The sequence below is a fragment of the Portunus trituberculatus genome, chromosome 47 (genome assembly GCF_017591435.1).
Source record: "Portunus trituberculatus isolate SZX2019 chromosome 47, ASM1759143v1, whole genome shotgun sequence".
Lineage (NCBI taxonomy): Eukaryota > Metazoa > Arthropoda > Malacostraca > Decapoda > Portunidae > Portunus > Portunus trituberculatus.
The window spans coordinates 13,831,843-13,852,253 of record NC_059301.1 but is presented as its reverse complement, the minus strand read 5'-3'; the positions used below and the strand labels follow the sequence as shown (position 1 = coordinate 13,852,253).

The 20,411-nt window shown below is 41.4% G+C and overlaps 1 protein-coding gene across 2 annotated transcripts in view; it reads left to right on the top strand.

The window, feature by feature from the left end:
- The window catches only part of LOC123520673 (protein tincar-like), a 48,888-nt gene extending 35,791 nt beyond the window's left edge, over positions 1-13,097 (top strand). For both annotated transcript variants that reach the window (XM_045283185.1, XM_045283183.1), the window contains exons 6-15: positions 4,529-4,964; positions 5,225-5,342; positions 5,608-5,796; positions 5,992-6,204; positions 7,281-7,493; positions 7,752-7,894; positions 8,668-8,845; positions 9,059-9,190; positions 9,330-9,493; positions 9,652-13,097. In XM_045283185.1, coding sequence (XP_045139120.1) covers positions 4,529-4,964; positions 5,225-5,342; positions 5,608-5,796; positions 5,992-6,204; positions 7,281-7,493; positions 7,752-7,894; positions 8,668-8,845; positions 9,059-9,190; positions 9,330-9,493; positions 9,652-10,687 — 2,822 coding nt within the window. In that variant the 3' untranslated portion in view covers positions 10,688-13,097. The remainder of the gene's footprint in view (positions 1-4,528; positions 4,965-5,224; positions 5,343-5,607; positions 5,797-5,991; positions 6,205-7,280; positions 7,494-7,751; positions 7,895-8,667; positions 8,846-9,058; positions 9,191-9,329; positions 9,494-9,651) is intronic.
- The last annotated feature ends 7,314 nt before the right edge of the window (positions 13,098-20,411 follow it).

Here is a 20,411-nt window from a genome sequence, read left to right as displayed (position 1 = left end):
TCTCTCTCTCTCTCTTTTGTAAGGACTACTTTCAAAGCAGCCGAGACAATGCAGTAGTTTCCTATTAGCAATACGAAATCCTTCTTTAATTAAATGTTACTGGAATCCTGAAAACATCTCTGGAAACTAATACAATATAACTTATCTGTCCCTTTTTTCAGTTCCAATTTTAACGTTCTTCCTTTCACAATATCTTTCTTTTATTATCCGTCTTTGTTTTATTATTTCGTCTGATGTTTTATTTTTAACTCTAACCAGTTTAAAATAATCGAGATGTGGTGCCAAACCGTTCAAATAGGAATGTATCCCACACACATACCACATCCGTGACTGCCTGCCTGGCTTTCCACTCCGCCTTGCCCTCCGCGTCCCGCCAGCAGCAGGACATAACAGCGGTGGTCGCGGTGACGGCCTAACGCAGCGTGCGTCACAAGGCCCGCTCACGTGCATGGGACGCAGCATGACTCAGGATATTGGAAGCGAGGTTTTGGGAGGCGGCCAGAAGGATGCAATCACTCAGCGGAGAGTACGAGTAGGAATCTTGAGACACGCTTATGCAGAACAGAGGTATCTACCTTTTTTTTTTTTTTGACATGAGTCACATATACGCTTTGGTACTCTGTACAGGATATTAAAAATAAAGCTTTAGGAAGTAGCCAAAAGGATGCAGTCACTCAGTAGACAGACTAGGAGCCTTGAGACACATAAGCAGCACTGGTGTCCAGCTTGTACTAACAGACTTGACTCATGAATGTTCACTCGCACTCGGTCCAGGATATTGGAAGGGAGGTTCTGGGAGGCTGCCAGGTGGATGCAATCACTTAGTACAGAATACGAATAGAAGTCCTGACATACATGTACGAGTATGCAGAATAGAGGCGCCCAGCTTCTATTAGCAGATATACCTTAACTTGACGTGTAGATTAGTTAAGTGTTCAGGTACCCCAGACTTGGGAGTCTCGATATGTGATGGGACACAGGATTCAGGGTGCTGGCCATGGTACAAATCATAGTTGAGGAGTCAACGGTGCTAATTATGGTGCAAGATACAGTATAAGTTACGGTGTCATGATATAAGTCACGATACACAGTACAAGTTGTGCGGTACAGTTCACGGTACATACAAGAGTTGGGCCTTCTTTAAATCACGTACGCCATCCTTTAAATCACGCAACTAGTAACCTAAATCTCAATGCCGCGGGTGGACAGCCAAGCACCGTATCACCTGAAGAAAAGCGAAACTTAAGCATTTTGACCACGAACATTTTTCCTCGTCCACTGATATCACCTCGTCCCGTCACCGGCGTGACTCTGGATTGCATTCTTAAACCCTTTGTTCTCTCACAAGGAGTTTTCAAAGGCCACAGGGATGAAGAGGCAGATTCTCTTAAGTGTGTTTTCCCTTCAGTAGTGTTGAGTCCTTGTTCAACCTTCATTAGAGTTACAAATACGCACGTCAAATCCACAATAGGTTCCACGACAGCCTGAAATGTTTAACAATACTGATCAATGTGCTATATCCAATATTGTTTAGCTTGACAATAGATTGATCTGGAGTGTTGCCTTCATAATCGAATGCTTGCAAGATGAAGTGAAGGGAATATGTACCTACATAGTGAAACATGCAGCAGGAATACTAACCATGTTTTCTCAATCAACTCCAACTTTCTCACGATATTCAGGTCAACAAAGAAAAGAAAGAAATGATGGTATGAAGAGTATTGCCCATTTTCTTTCTTTCTTTATTCTTCCTTGTCCTATCCTTCCGTTTCCTCATTCAACACATTTCGTCTGCGTTCCTAAGGTCAATATCGGAACGTAAGGGAAGATAATAATTGGCTCAGTTACTCAAAATTGGATCTTGTTATAATTAAGGATAATCTCGAGTCGTGTAGGGATAAAGGCGACGGTGATTAGAGAGAGAGAGAGAGAGAGAGAGAGAGAGAGAGAGAGAGAGAGAGATCAGTGGTGGGTTGGGAGAGAAAAGAGGGGATGAAATGAGAAAGAAGAAAGAAGGGGTCACGCGGGCACCACGCTGTCTGGGACGCTCCGAGACGAGAGGGAGGGAAGGAAGGCCTGGAAAGAGAGTGGCGAGGCCTGGGCAGGGAGAAGAGGGGGTGCCCAGGAAGGGACTGAGGGGAAGCCTGGAAAGGGAGAGAGGAGATGGCAGGGAAGGTAGAGGGGAGGCACCAGCTGGAAGACAGCCTCAAGGGGAAAGCCGTCTTCAATTTATTTTCTTTACCGCCTGGATTTTTTCGCTCCTGGATGAAAAAAGAAGTGAGTGAGAGAGAGAGAGAGAGAGAGAGAGAGAGAGAGAGAGAGAGAGAGAGAGAGAGCGCTTCGTCAGCTCTGTGGATAGGGGGAAGGCGCACCGCAGTAACTACAAAAATTAAAACTAGACTAAAGAAAATTAACACCATCACCACCACCACCACCACCACCACCACACTACCAAACACACAGCCAGTTCCATTCACACCCTCCTGACGCTGCTGCTACTGCCACAACATTCCCTGCCTTCAGCGGGGAGCGACTACGAGCGGGAAAACGACGAAGAGCTGTGAGAAGGACGGCAGGCGAGGGTGATTTATGTATCTGATGACCGTCCCGGCGCGACGCTGTTCCTCCCTCCCTAAAACTCCCCTTACGACGTCTCTCTCTCTCTCTCTCTCTCTCTCTCTCTCTCTCTCTCTCTCTCTCTCTCTCTCTCTCTCTCTCTCTCTCTCATAAGATCTTTCTCCCCTTTTCCATTTCGTCCTTGATGTCGAACGTTGACTTTATTAGCTGGAAAGGCGAGAGAGAGAGAGAGAGAGAGAGAGAGAGAGAGAGAGAGAGAGAGAGAGAGAGAGAGAGCAACAAATTAACAAACCCTTTCTCGTAATGCTGGTTTTACACACACACACACACACACACACACACACACACACACACACTTGTTAGGGGAGGAAACGCGATACGAAGGAAGAAAGATTGCATGTTTTAGTCTCCTGATCTTTAATTTCTTATCTTAATTCCTACGCCTCTCTCTCTCTCTCTCTCTCTCTCTCTCTCTCTCTCTCTCTCTCTCTCTCTCTCGCTAAGCAACTGCTGGGTCGAAGGCAGAGCTATTGTTAAGTTATCGGTTCTGGAGGATTAAGAAAATGTGGGAAGGATACGGAAAGAAAAGTCACACGTGTGTGTGTGTGTGTGTGTGTGTGTGTGTGTGTGTGTGTGTGTGTGTGTGCCGCAATAGGGAGTGGCAACGATCAATGTCTGCCAGCGTGGGGCCACCATTGCCACCACCACCATCACTACCACCGCCATCGCCGCCGCCTCGCCGTGGGTCAAAACAACACTAACCCATCACTGCCACCGCCACCATCTCCACCACCATAGCCTTCTCCCACAACTTCACCACCGTTATCTCCATACTTTTTTTTCGCCTTCTGTCCTTCCCCTCTCTCTGCTGCACCCACTCGCACGTTAACAAGAGCTCTTGAACTTGTTGAGACAAATCAGAGCACGAAATAGCAACGAACACAATGGAACTTCCTCGTTTAGTTTAGTTAGCCATGATTTTGATTTAATGTACATAAGTTTTCTTTCTTTCTCGTGACTTTTCTATTTTATAAAATGAAAAGGAGATTCTGTTATTTAGTTTGTCATGTATGTTATGCATACTTATATTTTGTGTATAATTCATATGCACTGCGTTGTTCTGGACATATTGTTTTAATTAATGTTTAATGAATTACAAAATAACCATTTTTTTTGGAGGGGTGTAATATTTAAGTTACGTATGATTTGTACATACTACTTTATTGTTAGATATATTATCCACTTTTCTCTGTGTAATGTTCATCTGAGTTCTACGTATGTGATCTGTAGTCATTACTTTGTTTTACGGTACATGTTTCATTGCTCAACAAGTTACAACTTGATCTGTTATTCTGTTGCGATTCTCGGGACGCATTGTCTCGATGTGTAAGTCACAACTCCACCAACCCTCAGAGCACAGACTCGACAAAACATGCCTCGCGGATTTCTGCTTTCATACCCGCGCCGCCTTCCACTCATCCACATTTCGTGTCTTTTTTGTCTCAGAGGCGGGGCAGAGAAGGCCCCTTGTTATATCAGGACCTGATTTGCATCATAAAAACCAGAAGGGGCGGAAGGAGGGAGAATGGGTAATGGGGGAAAGCTGTTTATGTCGTAAAGGGCTGTCTAGAGGGGAACAGAGCTGAGGGATATTTACTGTGGTGGTGTGCGTGTAGGTTAGGAAGCAAAATGGAGGGATGCACGTTGGGGAGAAAAAAGATGAATTAATGTGCATGCAAGGAATAAGTAATAGCTATGCGGATCATAACTTAATCAACGGGAAGATTTGGAAGTGAGGGGTAACTGGGTATATATATATATATATATATATATATATATATATATATATATATATATATATATATATATATATATATATATATATATGGACTAAGGGATCGATATGATGAAAATGTGGCGTTGTAAATATATCTTCACTCTACTGTTGCAGATGAGATTTGGAAGACCGATCTGGACTTCCTGGTGCCGCACAACGACAGGTTGATGGTGCAAAACGTCCTGAACACCACTTCTCCAATCAGCGAGGAAGTTCTGCCTCTCCCTGCTGCCCTGCGTTTCCCGGAGGCCGCCAAGGACCACACCACGTACCCTCCTCGCCCTCAGAGAACGCAGACCAATAGCAAACACAAGCAAAACTCTGGGAAAAGTTCCTATGTCATGACGGAGAGCAAAGCCTCACCCGGCACAAACAAGTGGGAAGCGTCCATGGACTCGGCGGGGAAAGGCGTGCGTGGATCTAAAGAGGGCGGCACATGGGCGGCTGACACCACGCCCTTGCACGCCCACCTTCCTGAAGTAGGCGACTGGAGCCCACTGTCCCCTGAGTTACTGAACTACACCATCGCCCTTCTGGTGTTTGCTATCAGGTACTATAATGCACAGTTGCTTACCCTGACAGTATTCTATGCGTAAAGTCATTCTCTATTAGTTTTTATTTCGTTTTTATGGGAGGATGAAGTTTATATTGATAGTTTCTCCTTCACTACCGTATCAACACTAACAATAGTAAGTACTATTACCCCACAAAGAATTATGTCTTAGCGCAATGTGAACCGTGAAGATAACCACAAAAATCATGGTGTGTCAGATCCTCATTACTGTTCTATCTCTTCCGCACATTTCCCAGGTATCCATCTGTCTTCTGGCACACCAACAAGGCTTTCGGGTTGCTGTTCTCCCTACAATTGATAATAAATGGCATCCACACCATCCTTATCATCACAGCCTTCACTATCCTTTACAAGGTACGTCTACTCTCCAGTCTCCATCCCACCAATACCTACTGACCGCGATCCACCTTGTCTGACTGTTACAAAATAATGTTCTCTGACACTGATTTTTTTTTTTTTCGATATAACACAAAGTTATTAGACTCTAATAGCCCCGGATGGACCCTGGCCATATATTGCTAATTAACTTTATTACGAGCGCCCAGCGACTTCTTCCATTAGTCTGATCACCACCCAACATCCAAGTCCTTATCTGCCATCTGACAATCTCCCCTTGCAGCTTCACGTGTGCGGCAACGGCCAAGAGCTCAGGGGCGGCGAAAGTTTCCTTCTCAATCTACCAGCGACCGTAGGCTTGCTACTAGCGGCAGTGATGCTGGTGACCGTTTCCTCCTCGGCTCTCTATCTCTACGGCTATCAGAAGTTCACGCAATTCGTGGCACGCAGCAGGCAGCGCTACCATATTACGGTGAGAGGAACTATACAAGATATGTTTTCTCAGGTTCATGTAATATTGTTATCACCTCAGCCAATTAATGCCATTACCCATCAACAGTTTATAAATGGTTTCTTATCATCACTTTTAACTTTGTCTAGCACACAAAATCAAACCGATATGAGCACTGTAAGATAACCATGTATGTATACCTTCCTCTGCCCTCAGTTTGAGCAGGAGCCAGGGTTAGTGAGCAGCTTCCTACCTCCATGTGTTGCACTGGTGGTCTTGGTCGGACTGGGCTTGACGCACGGGCCGCTGCTTTGGGACCTGTCGCTGGTATATCGCGGCTCCCTGGACGCTGTGGTGTTGGCAGCGGTGATTGGCACCATTGTCCATCTGTTCCTCTGGGTAGTGCTGTGGCTCATCCTCACTGTCAAGGTATATACTTACAGTATTGTCGAAAGACACACACACACACACACACACACACGGTAGCTCAGTGGTTAGAGCGCTGGCTTCACAAGCCAGAGGACCGGGGTTTGATTCCCCGGCCGGGTGGAGATATTTGGGTGTGTCTCCTTTCACGTGTAGCCCCTGTTCACCTAGCAGTGAGTAGGTACGGGATGTAAATCGAGTTGTGACCTTGTTGTCCCGGTGTGTGGTGTGTGCCTGGTCTTAGGCCTATCCGAAGATCGGAAATAATGAGCTCAGAGCTCGTTCCGTAGGGTAACGTCTGGCTGTCTCGTCAGAGACTGCAGCAGATCAAACAGATCAAACAGTGAAACACACACACATGTGTGTGTGTGTGTGTGTTTCACTGTTTGATCTGCTGCAGTCTCTGACAAGACAGCCAGACATTACCCTACGGAACATGCTCAGAGCTCATTATTTCCGATCTTTGGATAAGCCTGAGACCAGGCACACACCACACACCGGGACAACAAGGTCACAACTCCTCAATTTACATCCCGTACCTACTCACTGCTAGGTGAACAGGGCTACACGTGTAAGGAGACACACCCAAATATCTCCACCCGGCCTGGGAATCAAACCCCGGTCCTCTGGCTTGTGAAGCCAGCGCTCTAACCACTGAGCTACCGGGCGTGTGTGTGTGTGTGTGTGTGTGTGTGTGTGTGTGTGTATTTACCTAGTTGTGTGTATGTGTTTGTGTGTGTGTGTTATATGGCCAAGGGAGATGTCCAGAATTTTGATAGTTAATATATGGCAACTATCAAAATAAATAGGCTTCATTTTTTATTAAGATAATACTCATTGTTAAGGTGAGCATCTATATGGTCAAGGTAACCACATACTACATACACTGCCAATATGAACAGCCGGTACATAATCCATCTATAAATACAATATAGACAAAGGTAATTGGTTTCCACTGATCTGTTGAAGGTGTGGACTCTTTTCTCCTTAAAATGTAATGACATATCATAATGAGTGTGTCAGTAATCATCTCCTTATCATGCTGGACTTGACTGTCTAACACAGCTTTCTTTCCCCAGTCCAAGTGGATTTTCAAGCTGCGGGTGACGGTGGCTCGGGCCTGTGTGTCCTCGGCACGCTCCATCAAACTCGTCAATGATGTGGAGCTTGTAAACTCTGAGGGCCCAAGAGGAGGGCAAGCTGCTGCTCCCCTACTTGTAGTAGGGGCAGGCAAGGCCTATGCCATCACAGATGCTGCCCCAAAGAAGACTATCATGGGTGTGGTACAGAAGGTGAGGATGCAGAAAGGAAGCTATTGCTTCCATCACCATTGTTGTTACTGATGCTAGTTTCTTAATGATGAAAGTGATATCCTAATGTAAATGATGCCAACCATGCCCTTTTGTATATTAAGCAGAATTATGAGTGGCCATATTTCCTGGCTGTAGGCTCATGTTGGACAATAGGGTTTTTTCCATCCAAGTTGATCAAAAGAAAAATACATAGAGAGAAAATATTACAAATTCCAATACTGTGCTTCATTCTTCCAGACCCACCAGGAGAAACGGGCCAGAGGACAGGAGGAGGAGATCTACTGGCTGCGACCAAGCAAGCCAACACACAGTCATCCCAAGCCCATGTCACCCCGCACCAAGGTCACATTTGATGAACGCAACCTTCTCACCTCCCCTAAGTGAGCACCTCAAATCACCTCACCTCCCTGTGTTTCATTTTCTTCACATTTATTATTCTTGTCTCATTCACTAAAAGAAATAATGGTCACATCTGCTTAGAGAGAGATGGCAAATCCTTATGCACTAAAGGAGTAACTTTTGTTTAGTGTTGCAATGTAATATAGAATAGTGAGGTTGTTGGAATGGCAGAATAACTATTGAGATGCAGAAAACATTTATATAGGAAGGATTGGCCTCATGATAATTAATATCTAAACACATTTCTTAACAGTAAATATTGTTGTTTTTTTCTTTTGTCTGAAAACTTTTTATCTGAAGACAACTATAGTGAAACCATACTAACCTAAATGGTGCTTATGGTGTTGGCTTTTCCAGTCCCACATCTCTCTCTTGTTCATAATCGCCCAGCTTATGAGAACCTCTCTCTCTTTCCTTCATACTATTATTCTTTGCCTTAATTGTTCTAAAATTACAAGTTGTTATGTACAACTGCATTTTTTTTATTGTTGTTTTATTTGATAATGAAACCACAGCACTGCATATCTTCCAGTACACTTAACAATGTACATAGCCAATGTGCCTCTGCCATCTCAGTGTCCTTGACATGTAAATCCCTCAGGCCACTTCTTTCTGGCCATTGTCAAGTGATGGTTGAGGTAGCAACAGTACATGGAGTTACAGCCAACACACCAAGTAACAAGTCTAAATCTAAGAAGTCAGCAAGAAAGAGAGAAAGATTGACACCGTAATAATGTTGCTTTTTTTGTGGCAGAAAAGGACGTGGCAGAAGTGGGGAGCGGCCCCAGGAGGCCACCTATCGCCGGGTGACCACTCTCTCAGACTCAGAGGACGAGGCTGGTGACTACGCCCTGCTACAAGAGACAGTGACAAGCCATGGTGGGGCTGCTGCACGTGCTCCACAAGATCCAAGATATGTGGACCGTCAGCAGGTAAGTTAGCTCATGAAGAGATAAGTGCAAAAAAGAACTAGTTTATGAAGAAGCAAAGTTATTTAATCTCTTCATCTTATTGTTTGTAATTGAACAATTCTTTTGTATATATAAGGAAAATCTTAGATAGAAAAACACTACAGAAATTTTTAACATAATATCACTTATGCAATGATATGACTATTGTTAAGCATAGCATACTCTGCATGACAGATCCTGGCATATCGGCGGGCAATGGAAGAGCGACTGGCAAACACTGGATCTCCTGCTGCTGTGCCAGACTATGAGGATGCTGACCACCTCCACACACAAAGTCCCCAGGCTGCACACCACCTTGACACACAGGTGTGTACTCCTTTCCTGTTGTTGATATAAATACAGTAAAAATTATGACCCATTATTACTTTCTCTTTAACTGTCTCTCTCTCTCACAGTCCAATGTAATTTTGCATTTCACTTCTATACTTCTTTGTTTCTCTGCCAGGGCCCCATGACGCCTCGCAGCACACGCAGCACAGACTCTGGCGTGGTGCCGGAAGAGCAGTCTCAGCGCAGTGACTCTGTCTCCACCTCATCCTCCAACACACCACCAGAACATTCTGAGGAGTCTGGGGTCCACTCAGGAGCCACAGATCTCATCAGGCACAGGTCAGGATACAATGGTGATACAGAATACAGTGCTGTTAAGTCTTGATTTAAATTGATCTCCCTTATAAGAGATTGGGTTCAAGCAGGTTCATGTACTGGGGAAAATTTAACTTGGATCCAAAAAGGGAAACATGAGATGATAAAAGCTTTCATTGCAGGTCAAACAGTGTGGATGACCTTACCCAGCTTCCACCTGATCCCAACCTGCTGCCATTGTCCCCCAAGAGTGTCTCACTGCAGCGGCCACCCCTCACCTCCTCCCCTGGCAGTCCTTATGGGTACAGCTCAGGCCGCACCATCTCACCAGGGCCTGGAGCTCTCCTGTATCCGGCAGCAGAATCCACAGTGGTCATTCGCCGCCAAAGAAATATTACACAAGATATCAAACCACCTGTGGATCCCATTTATGGCAGCCGTCCCCTCACCTCCTTCACCGACCAGCAGCAGCAGCAACAACAACACCAGCAACAGCAACCACAACAACAACACCAACATCAGCAACACCAACAATATCAACACCAGCAATACCACCAACAGCACCAACACCAGCACCAGCACCAACATCAGCAACAACAGCATCACCAGCAACAACAACACCATGATCCCAGGAGAGAGATGGTGCAGGATGACTTAATGGCTGCAGCTCAAAACACTCTCAACAGCACTCAATCCACACACTCCAGTGGCTACCATAGTAATAGTGCAAATCCCAGCAGTGGTAGTAATAGCTCAAGAAACTCCCCTGTTCCCCAGTATCCAGGACCTTCTCTCTCCCCAGGCAGTTCTGTCCTTAACCAGAAGAGCCAGGGTGTGTATGGCCAGCTGGGTCGGACCGCTGTGAGGGTGGGCTCCCACAGTCCACAGGGCATATATGGCCGCACCACAGGGAGTTTGCCGGGCCCTAACAGACTGCCTCAGGCCCCACAAATACCCCTTCCCCCTATTCCCCAGGGCAGCCTTTCCTATGGCCCTAGTCACCAAAGTTCCCTTCAGGACATCTATGGTCGCACCACAGGCCAAAAGATCTATGGTTCTACAGTGGAGTCTGGGGCTGCCTGTGGGCCGAGTTCAGCCAGGCACTCAATGGGGCGGTCAGTGAGCCTGCGTGCTGCTTCTGGAGCGGTTGCCAAGTACAACACATCAAGAGACCTTCCACACTCCTCCCAAGGGTCATGCTACAAGACTAATGTGTGAATGCTGAATAAACACCATTGATCCTCTGTTGATTGAGGATGGTATGAGTGCCATGTATATGGAGGAACAGCTTGGGCAGCCATTGGTGTTCTCAGCCACCATCTCCTGCTCAAACAAGTGTCTCCTATACAACCTGCCAGCCGTCCAGCACTGGTGACTCACAGCCAGGTCAGTGACATGGCCTGATCTGCTGCCTCTGGCATATATCATAAATGTAAGCATACAGCATATTACATTCTAAGTGATTGGAAGATGATCTGTGTTAGTACATATCATAGCTGGGATATTTGCTAAATCTGTCCAGTATTACAGTTACACCATTCAACCAGGCAGTATTAATGTGGTACTGACAGGACACCTTCCCATCTAATGAAGGGTATTCTCTCAAGCCTGACTAGGACAAGACAGAATTGAAGAAAGCCGATGTCATGTTGATGTGTATAGTAATCCCTTCAGTTTGGCAAATCTTTGGTGCTAAAACGTATTACTGAACTCAAAATGACTAAACCAAACCAAACCAAAGCAATTTCATTTCTCACCTTGTTATATATTTCTAGGTGGTTACTTGTCATTGGCAGTATGGTGTTGATCACCAAAGCTGTAAAGTTCAATAATGTAAATTTTATCAGTAACTGAGATCTGCCAAACAGAAGTGATTTACATGGAGGGTTTGTTGTACATTATTATTACTTCTGTTATTATTATCATTATCATTATAAATTTGAATAACTAATGATGCATTGCAGCATGCTGCCACCAGGTGAAAGCCAGACCCATGGAAACATGGAACTTGCCTCTCAGTGGTGGTGGCTTTCATTGTTGTCATCACCTCCACCTCATTATCAAGTACCATCATCATGATTTAAAATTCACACTGGCATTTACTTATACATTTTCAAGTGCTATTATCTATATTTATATATAACCAAGTGATTTATTTGGCTTGGGTTCATCTCATGCCCAATCTGGAATATCCATTTTCCTTTCACAATAGAGGAAAAAATAATATTTCAGCCACTCGTGTAATTCAAGTCAACTCCAAGCAAAACTGCATCTGTTGTGGCATAATCGGTTTGTAAATTTATCCCAAAGTCAGATTTTGCATTGCTTCATAATTAATTGAATGATGCCAACACTGCACAGCAATGGAGTGTGTCTTGCAAAGAGGATACATATCTTGCATAGTTCAATTACTGTAAGATGACACTAAATTGTTACTGACAAGACACGCTGGTTAAAACCGACACTTGAAATTTTCAATGTAGTAATGAACAGTGAATTGGCTTTACTGTAATCTCTTGTTTTGTGCAATTTGAAAATGATCTCAACTTAGCTCATTGTTTCTGTGCCAAACTTTTTGTTGTCCGAGTTTTGGCTCAAATATGAACCAAAGGAATATGTGCCGATGTACATGTTATGGCTAATCTGGGAGGGTATGGAATAGTGGCTTTTTTTTTTCCTCTCAAAAATTTTTATGTGTTTGTATAGTGTGTGTGTGTGTGTGTGTGTGTGTGTGTGTGTGTGTGTGTGTGTGTGCGTGCGTGCGTGCGTGCGTGTGTGTGTGTGTGTGTGTGTGTGTGTGTGTGTGTGTGTGTGTGTGTGTGTGTGTGTGTGTGTGTGTGTGTGTGTGTGTGTGTGTGTGTGTGTGTGTAAATGCATGTCTGTGACATGGCATGGCAAGTGCTGCACCATTCCATCCCACCATCAACCCTTGGCATCATTGCATCACAACTCCTACTCCTTGATTTGATGGGCCTAAAACACAAATGTCTGTATAATATAAGCAAACATTTTCTTGATTGGAAGAAGTGATGGAAGGTCTGTATATTGCTAGGTTATCTGTACAAAGCTCTGTGCGCCCCTCAGTCCTCCAAGTACAACAGCAAACACAAAGATGAAGTGAAAAGAGTGCTAACTATATATCACATTAGGGATGTGTGTGTGTGTGTGTGTGTGTGTGTGTGTGTGTGTGTGTGTGTGTGTGTGTACTAGTTTTCAGCCCAGGTCTTCCCCTTTGAAGACTACTTGCACACACAACAGTCATTCAGAAATGAATGTCTAATTGGTGAAATTTTCTGCCAAATTTTTGTCTAGTCTTCTACTTCTTGTTTCCCAAAGATGAATTGAAAGAACCTTAACTGAATATCTTACATGTTATGTACTATATTCCTTTCTAAACACACTATCATTAATTGGATGAAATTATTTTTATATTTTACATAGATTTTTAAATGTGTGTGTGTGTGTGTGTGTACTATGTGCATACCTGCCTCCTTGGAAAGGTTCCTGCATTTCAAGTTGGTGTTATTGTTTTCTCTAAAGAGTCTTGGTGTGGGTTGTTCCTAAGTTAAGGTGTCATATGTAAATAATTGTAGAGTCCCGGAATAAAATGTCTTTGGTCTTTGTGAAAGTACATATTTTAATTTTCCACATCTTATGAAGAAGAGAAATAGAAAACTACAAACAAAAAATGAGTATATTGCTAAAGACCAATTGGCTTACACAAGGCTCATTGTTTAAAGAAATCAAATAAAACAAACTACATATATTAAAAGAAACAATACTATACACTGAATTACAAATTAAATAATTACCACAACTCATGGAGGTGGTGAGCAGTACTTGCCTCACCAGGGACAGATGCTCCCAAGGTCCTGCTCCTGCATGGACACATCTCTGAAACAAAACAAAGAAAAATCCCTGACGAAAAACTCACAAGAACAACAGGAATGGTCATAAATGGGAGTTGCAAAAGCATTAATGGACATGAAGTAGGTCCCTTTAGTTCTCTCTGGTCCCTCCAAAAAAGTGCTTCCCTATATTTCTATTGCAGTCAAATCTTGGACCCTCAAATCATATCCTATACAGTCCTTCCATCTTTTCCTCAGCCTGCCTTATCTCTCCCATCTAGGTATGATAAGTTCCATCATCCTTCTACATACATACTCTTCTTCCTATTTAATGTGTCCATAGCATATTTAGTAAATTATGTGTGAGGGTCTACTGAAAGTTATGTACAGTAGTAGACACCATAAGGAGAGATAAGGGCAGGAAAAACAGATGGGAAAAGAGCTCATGGTAAACAAGGGCTTATAAAAAAATAAAAAAAGACTTGGTGAATTAAGATAAGTTAGTACATTTCTGGAGGAAAGGTGTGTATGACCATAATGGGAAAAAGAAATTAGTACGTAGATGGAAAAGAAGAACCGAATATATCTCTGTTTTAGTATTTTAATTGTACAATTATTTTACATTTGATTGACTTACAGATACATGATATAGTTTGTGCTGGGCAAGATATACCTGGTGAGGGATAGCAAGTTCAGTATAAAGGCTTTTGTTTCCTCATGTTTGCTATTTCCTCTCAGAGATGAAAGAGTATAACTAAGACGTTGACATTGTTAGGCTGTGATGCCAGCAATTTGTAAACCAACAAGCACAAACCCTTGCAGGTTGTTTTGTAGAGCTATATGTGTTACAGCATTGGAACATCTCTCTCTCTCTCTCTCTCTCTCTCTCTGTGTCTCCATCTAAATGAAGAAAACCTCTCCTTCCAGAGAGAAAGAGATGATCCAGCATCACACCAAACACAAGACTTTCTGTACAGTTCAGTATAGATGCTGAACAAGAACACATATAAAACAAAAAAGAATGAAAAGAAAAATGCAAGCAAATGAAAATAAAGCTCTGAAAAGAAAACTGTGAGGGTCATCACTAGAAGGTGTAATGGTTAGCATGTCCACCTGGCAAGTGGAAGGTCCCGGATTTGATCCCTGGGCAGTGCCTGCCTTCCCTGGTGAACCCCTACTCTATATGACGCAGTGAGAATGATCCAGTGAAAAAATTCAGTCCCTGGGGTTTGGGGAGATGTGAGATGTGAGGGTTGTCACCAGGCAGCAACTGGTGTGACAGTTAGTGTGTCCACCCAGCAAGTGAAAAATCTCAGGGTTGATCCCTGGGCAGTGCCTGCCTTTTCTGGTGAACCTGATACTCTAACAAGAAGTGTGTGTGTGTGTGTGTGTGTGTGTGTGTGTGTGTGTGTGTGTATATATATATATATATATATATATATATATATATATATATATATATATATATATATATATATATATATATATATATATATATATATATATATAAAGTGGTAAAACCCAAGCCTGTCAATGATCAGCAAGCAGTATTGCACCAGGGTGTGTATCAATGAATAGTTACATACACATTTTGTAGTTTTTGAAAGATGTCTCTTACAAATTCCCTGGAAGAAGACGACAAGCAGCACACTAAAGACAGGTCCCAGTAGCACCTCCTTAATAAGCGTAAAAAGCACATGTAACAAAAGATGCAACATAGCTGGCTGATGCAACGCAAGACACAAGACAGCAACAGAGTGAATGCTGCCTCCACGACAGCCCAGAAGGGAAGGGGCTGACCAGAGCAGTTCAGGAGTTGGTCCCTCAGGCAACTAAGCTGAATTACACATATTTATGCAACACCAAACACTTAAATGAATACTCTCATTTGGAGCAACTTTGATTTCTGTTTCAGATAATAAAATATGATGGAAAAATTATGAAAAATATATGCATTAAGCATTATATGGCCATCAGCATTGCACAGAAATTATAAATGTATGAATTATATTGTATAACAGAATTTCAAAATAGAAAAATTTCATGTTAACAAAATATCAATTTACTGCAAAATTCTTTAATAATTGGATATATTCACAATTTTCCAAGTGAATAGATGTACAGCAAAAATATGAGTGAAATGAACATGAACAATTAATAACATTAAATGATCATCTATAGCTAAGTCATTTTGATTTAAAAGGGCGGTGAAAGGTAATATCAGTTTCACATTGAGTTCCAGTTGAGTATATCAAATATTGGTTCTGCTATCTAAACACCATCTACAGTGAACAGTGCAGATGTAGCCTTGAGGAGAGGAAATTCCCTTCATGATGACATGACCACGAAGAGGCAACACTTGGCGGCCCTAGCCAGGGAGGCCGAGTGGCTGCCAGGGTGGAGTTGAGAGTGAGCAACTGATGATGTAAAAATACAGTGGATGACCCAGGGCTTCTTGTACCATAGTTATTTTTTTTTCATACTGTAAGCCAGGTCATTTCCACCTGTCCAGGTAACCCCCAACCTGCCCAGGTAACTTACAACCTATGGGGGCTAGCTGGCTCTAAGGGCAGCACAAAGCACTGTGGGAAGTGGAGTGTAAATTTGGCTCGACTGATCCAGCAGCACGTGGCTAATGAGGTGAGTGTGTGCTGTTACTTAAGTTGTGAAGGTTGACAAGACTTGCAACACAAACTATGAAATAGAGGTCAGCTGTACCAGCAACACTGACTAGGAGGGAGGGAAAACACAGACTAATGCAGCCCAAATCCCAACACAGACTAACACAATGACTTTTTTTTCTGGCAGGAGACTAGTTTTAAGTTGTCTGTACTAATGACACTGACCAACTGAATGCTGACTTTACCAGCAAGACCGGCCAATTACATATGACAGTACCAGCAACACCACTGGCCAATTAGTGCTGACACAAGTACAGTGTCAGCAGCACATTTGGAAATGACAACACCACTGGCGACACCAATTCAGGTACTCACAGCACTTGATATGAATTTTCTAACACAGATGACGAGCAGCAGAGGTACAGTCCGAGGGCCTTGGTAGCTCCACAATCAACAGTATTGGTGGTACTGACAGTATACAGACTGATGGGTGGAACCGTATACAAAACACAAGTTGGGGTAACACCTTCACTACACAAGCAAATTTATACACAGATTATGCTTAAGAATAGGGCAATAAAATGCTGAGGATTATTATTACTTTCCCAATAAATACATTCTATTAGTAAAAAAATAAATATATTTCACTAATGTACTATGTCAGACTTTTCTTGAATTCGGAAATCCTTTATGTCACCTTGTGCAGGGGAGTACGCAGGAGTAATGGTGAATATCAATATCATCATGTACACAATGACGCAACTCGGCAGCTGGCGTAGGTACCGCTGACACAGACTCAGTACAAAGTGACAAGTCAAGAAGAATCTTTATGAACCGTGGCATCCCGAGTCACCGGCTGTATTGTGGATGAACTACACATTTTGATTACTGATTCAGAGTCCAGGCAGGGCAAAGTGAGTCTTCCTACAACAAAGAGTTAACTAGCCACGATATAAAGTACAGTTATAAAAACAAGGATTTCAGCTTCTTTCTGTGATAGCTAAATGAATATACATAACTGTGAATATACACGATGATGCTACAAGTAAAATTAGGTTAAATGCAAGTGACTTATTTTAGATCCCTTACTTTCTGAAAAGAAAAAGGTTTGAAGTGCTATAGATATTACCACATTCTTATCACCTGCCAACTTACTTAAAAGTAATGGAATATTAGAACATCATTGAAAAAAAAATAATACAATAATGAACCATTACTTAATGTTAATAACTTTTGTATCACATTTCTGCCAATAGTATCATTTCACTGTTCTATATTCTAGAGGTAGGGAATTTGATTAACCTCACATAAATACTCATTTTGCTTCATCTAAGGCAAGTCTAATATATCATATTAAAAAGCACAAAGGAGAATGTAAGCTGTTCATGTTAGAGTAACAAAAGTATAATTGAGGCAATAACCAATACTTAGACACAATAGTTATAAACCTTATTATATGAGTCAGTTTGAAGAAACAATACAAAACAACTCTGTAAATTTAACTTCCTTGTCACCAGAAAGATGGAAGTAATGAGACAAAGCTGCATTCTACCTCTCAAACACCAACAAACACTGGTCATGAGGACAGACACGCACCACAGTGTTCACTAGTCATCACTCGCTGAGATGGAAAGTAAAGTGACAGGCATGCACATGTTAATTACATTAACAGCCTGATGCCACAAGCTTATGTCTGGCCATCATCAAGGAGAAAGAAATAAGATAGTACGTATTTATTGATTCTGCTTAATGTTAAGCTGCATAAGATTTCAACTGGTATAAAACTCTAAATGACAATGTACATCGTAATAATAATAATATATATATGTATGCATATATATATATATATATATATATATATATATATATATATATATATATATATATATATATATATATATATATATCAATTATTACGATGTACATTGTCATCTAGAGTCACATAACAGTTGAAATCTAATGCAATTTGACATTAAGCAAGTTCAATAAGTACTATCTTATTTCTTTCTCCTTGAGATATATATATATATATATATATATATATATATATATATATATATATATATATATATATATATATATATATATATATATATATATATATATATATATATATATACACACACACACACACACACACACACACATATATATATATATATATATATATATATATATATATATATATATATATATATATATATATATATATATATATATATATATATATATATATATATATATATATATATATATATATATATATATATATATATATATATATATATATATATATATATATATATATATACATATTTAATGTCAATATTTCATAATACCCATAAAGTTACTATGCTGCATTCAACAAAGTTTTCCAATAACCAGATAAAATATATGCAGTCCACCTTTACTTCCAATGTGGAATGAAGGAATATCCATAAAACAATGTAATCTATCTGTATGAGCACTGACAACACAACAAATAATTTATCAGCCTGTGTGAATATGCAAGCACAGTTTGGTTTCCAACACCTTATAAACAGCACCCATATAGTTGTTATTTTCATACCTGTAGATACATTGCAATATAGTATCAAGTTCTCAGTTGGTCAGTGTGAGCAGGCATAGGTTGCAAAACTGATTGTGGTGACCTCATGGAGGTATTTCAATTAATTCAGGAGTAGCAGCCTCATAGAAGCCTGTTGGGTCAGTTTAAGATGGTTGTAAGACTGAACTCAAGATTTAAGCAATTTTCAACGAGGAGATAAAAGGTTCTCATATAAACTAATTCAAGGAATATAATGAGACACAAGAGTTAAGATTACTAACTAGCATAAACAATGAATATATGTGCATAGGAATTTTTCATCATTCTTATGGTCAATTGAATGTAGTCTTATATCATATAATAACAATGAATTAAATTTTGTTATGTAAAACAGTGAAACTCCCAGCCAGTCAGCTGGCATTAGTGTCATACCAACTGCTGGAACCTGCCCCCTGGACTCACATGATTGAGATGTGGCTGCCGTAGCCACCCAACACAGCCGGCACCTCGGGGATCCTTATGTTAAGACCTTAACTAGGAGTTGCTGGAGAGCTGGTGGCAACAGAGCCACTGGTCCCCCATGCATCTGATTTCACGTAAAAATTTGATCGACATTTAGCTGAGCTCATAAACCTATATAGTAATTCACACTCACTTGGCATGAAGTATGAACAAAAATGTGGCACCACTAGTTGAAGAAGCTGAAAAAAAAATAAAAAATGACAAACAAGCATCTTGGCATCAATGATATCACAAACTTTAAACTTGTAGGTTGCAATTTTAATATCATTGTAATTGAAAAAATAAATTACATTAGTATTGAGATTGGTATAGTAATTGTTAAGCATCACAGTTGATAAAGTTAGAGAAGCCTCCAGACTTTGCATCCTATCATTGGTATAGCCAGTTTTGCAGACACAACTGTACTCCAACTACCTCACTGAATGTCTGCCATGAAAGAGTGTGACTCCCAGAATACCAGAAGAGTGTCAACTCTCCACCACCTCCCTTAAGATCACAATGCAGCCATAATTTGTACATGTTATTGGGCAAGATGCTCTGAGAGAGAGAGAGAGAGAGAGAGAGAGAGAGAGAGAGAGAGAGAGAGAGAGAGAGAGAGAGAGAGAGAGAGAGAGAGAGAGAGAGAGAGAGAGAGAGAGAGAGAGAGAGAGAGAGAGAGAGAGAGAGAGAGAGAGAGAGAGAGAGAGAGAGAGAGAGAGAGAGAGAGAGAGAGAGCCAAAGCAGCATTTACCAATATATAAAACTGTCCTGAAAAATACTATTGGCACTATTTGTGAGCCTGAACAACAGAGGAAGGATTGGCATTACAGTAAACCATGGGCAATGGGACTGTCCTTGGTGGCATGTGGTATAAAAAAAAAAAATGAATGCCATCATAGATGAGCAATCTGTGCTACACACCAGGCTCTTCAATGACATGATCAAGGTGTGGGAGGTTACATGAATCAGAGTGCAATTGATATACATGCTATAAAAAAATATCTCAACAAATCAATTAACCAACTTAAGAAAAGTAGACTATAGTAAATAGACTGGTTGGTTCTTTTTATACTAACTTCAAAAAAAAATGTTGTGACATTTTGTCCAGCAGTGTGCTCTTACTTGTCATAAGTTATTCTTGTGTACTACTTTTTATAAGTATGATTGGATAAACTGAAAAAGATCTGTCCTCCAAAAAAATCATTCACCAGAAGGGAATAACCAAAATAGTTTCTAAATCTGAGGACAATAAGCATTACCTTGTAGACACAATATTAGTTAATAATTTCTACCAATACACCAAAAGACTCTTTACTGTCAGTGTAGTCAAGTGATCCTCTGCACAGTCCTTCCCACACTGAGCACTGCAGGAAGAGCAAGTATGCTATTTACCTACACTCACACAGCAAACACAGTGCAAGTTT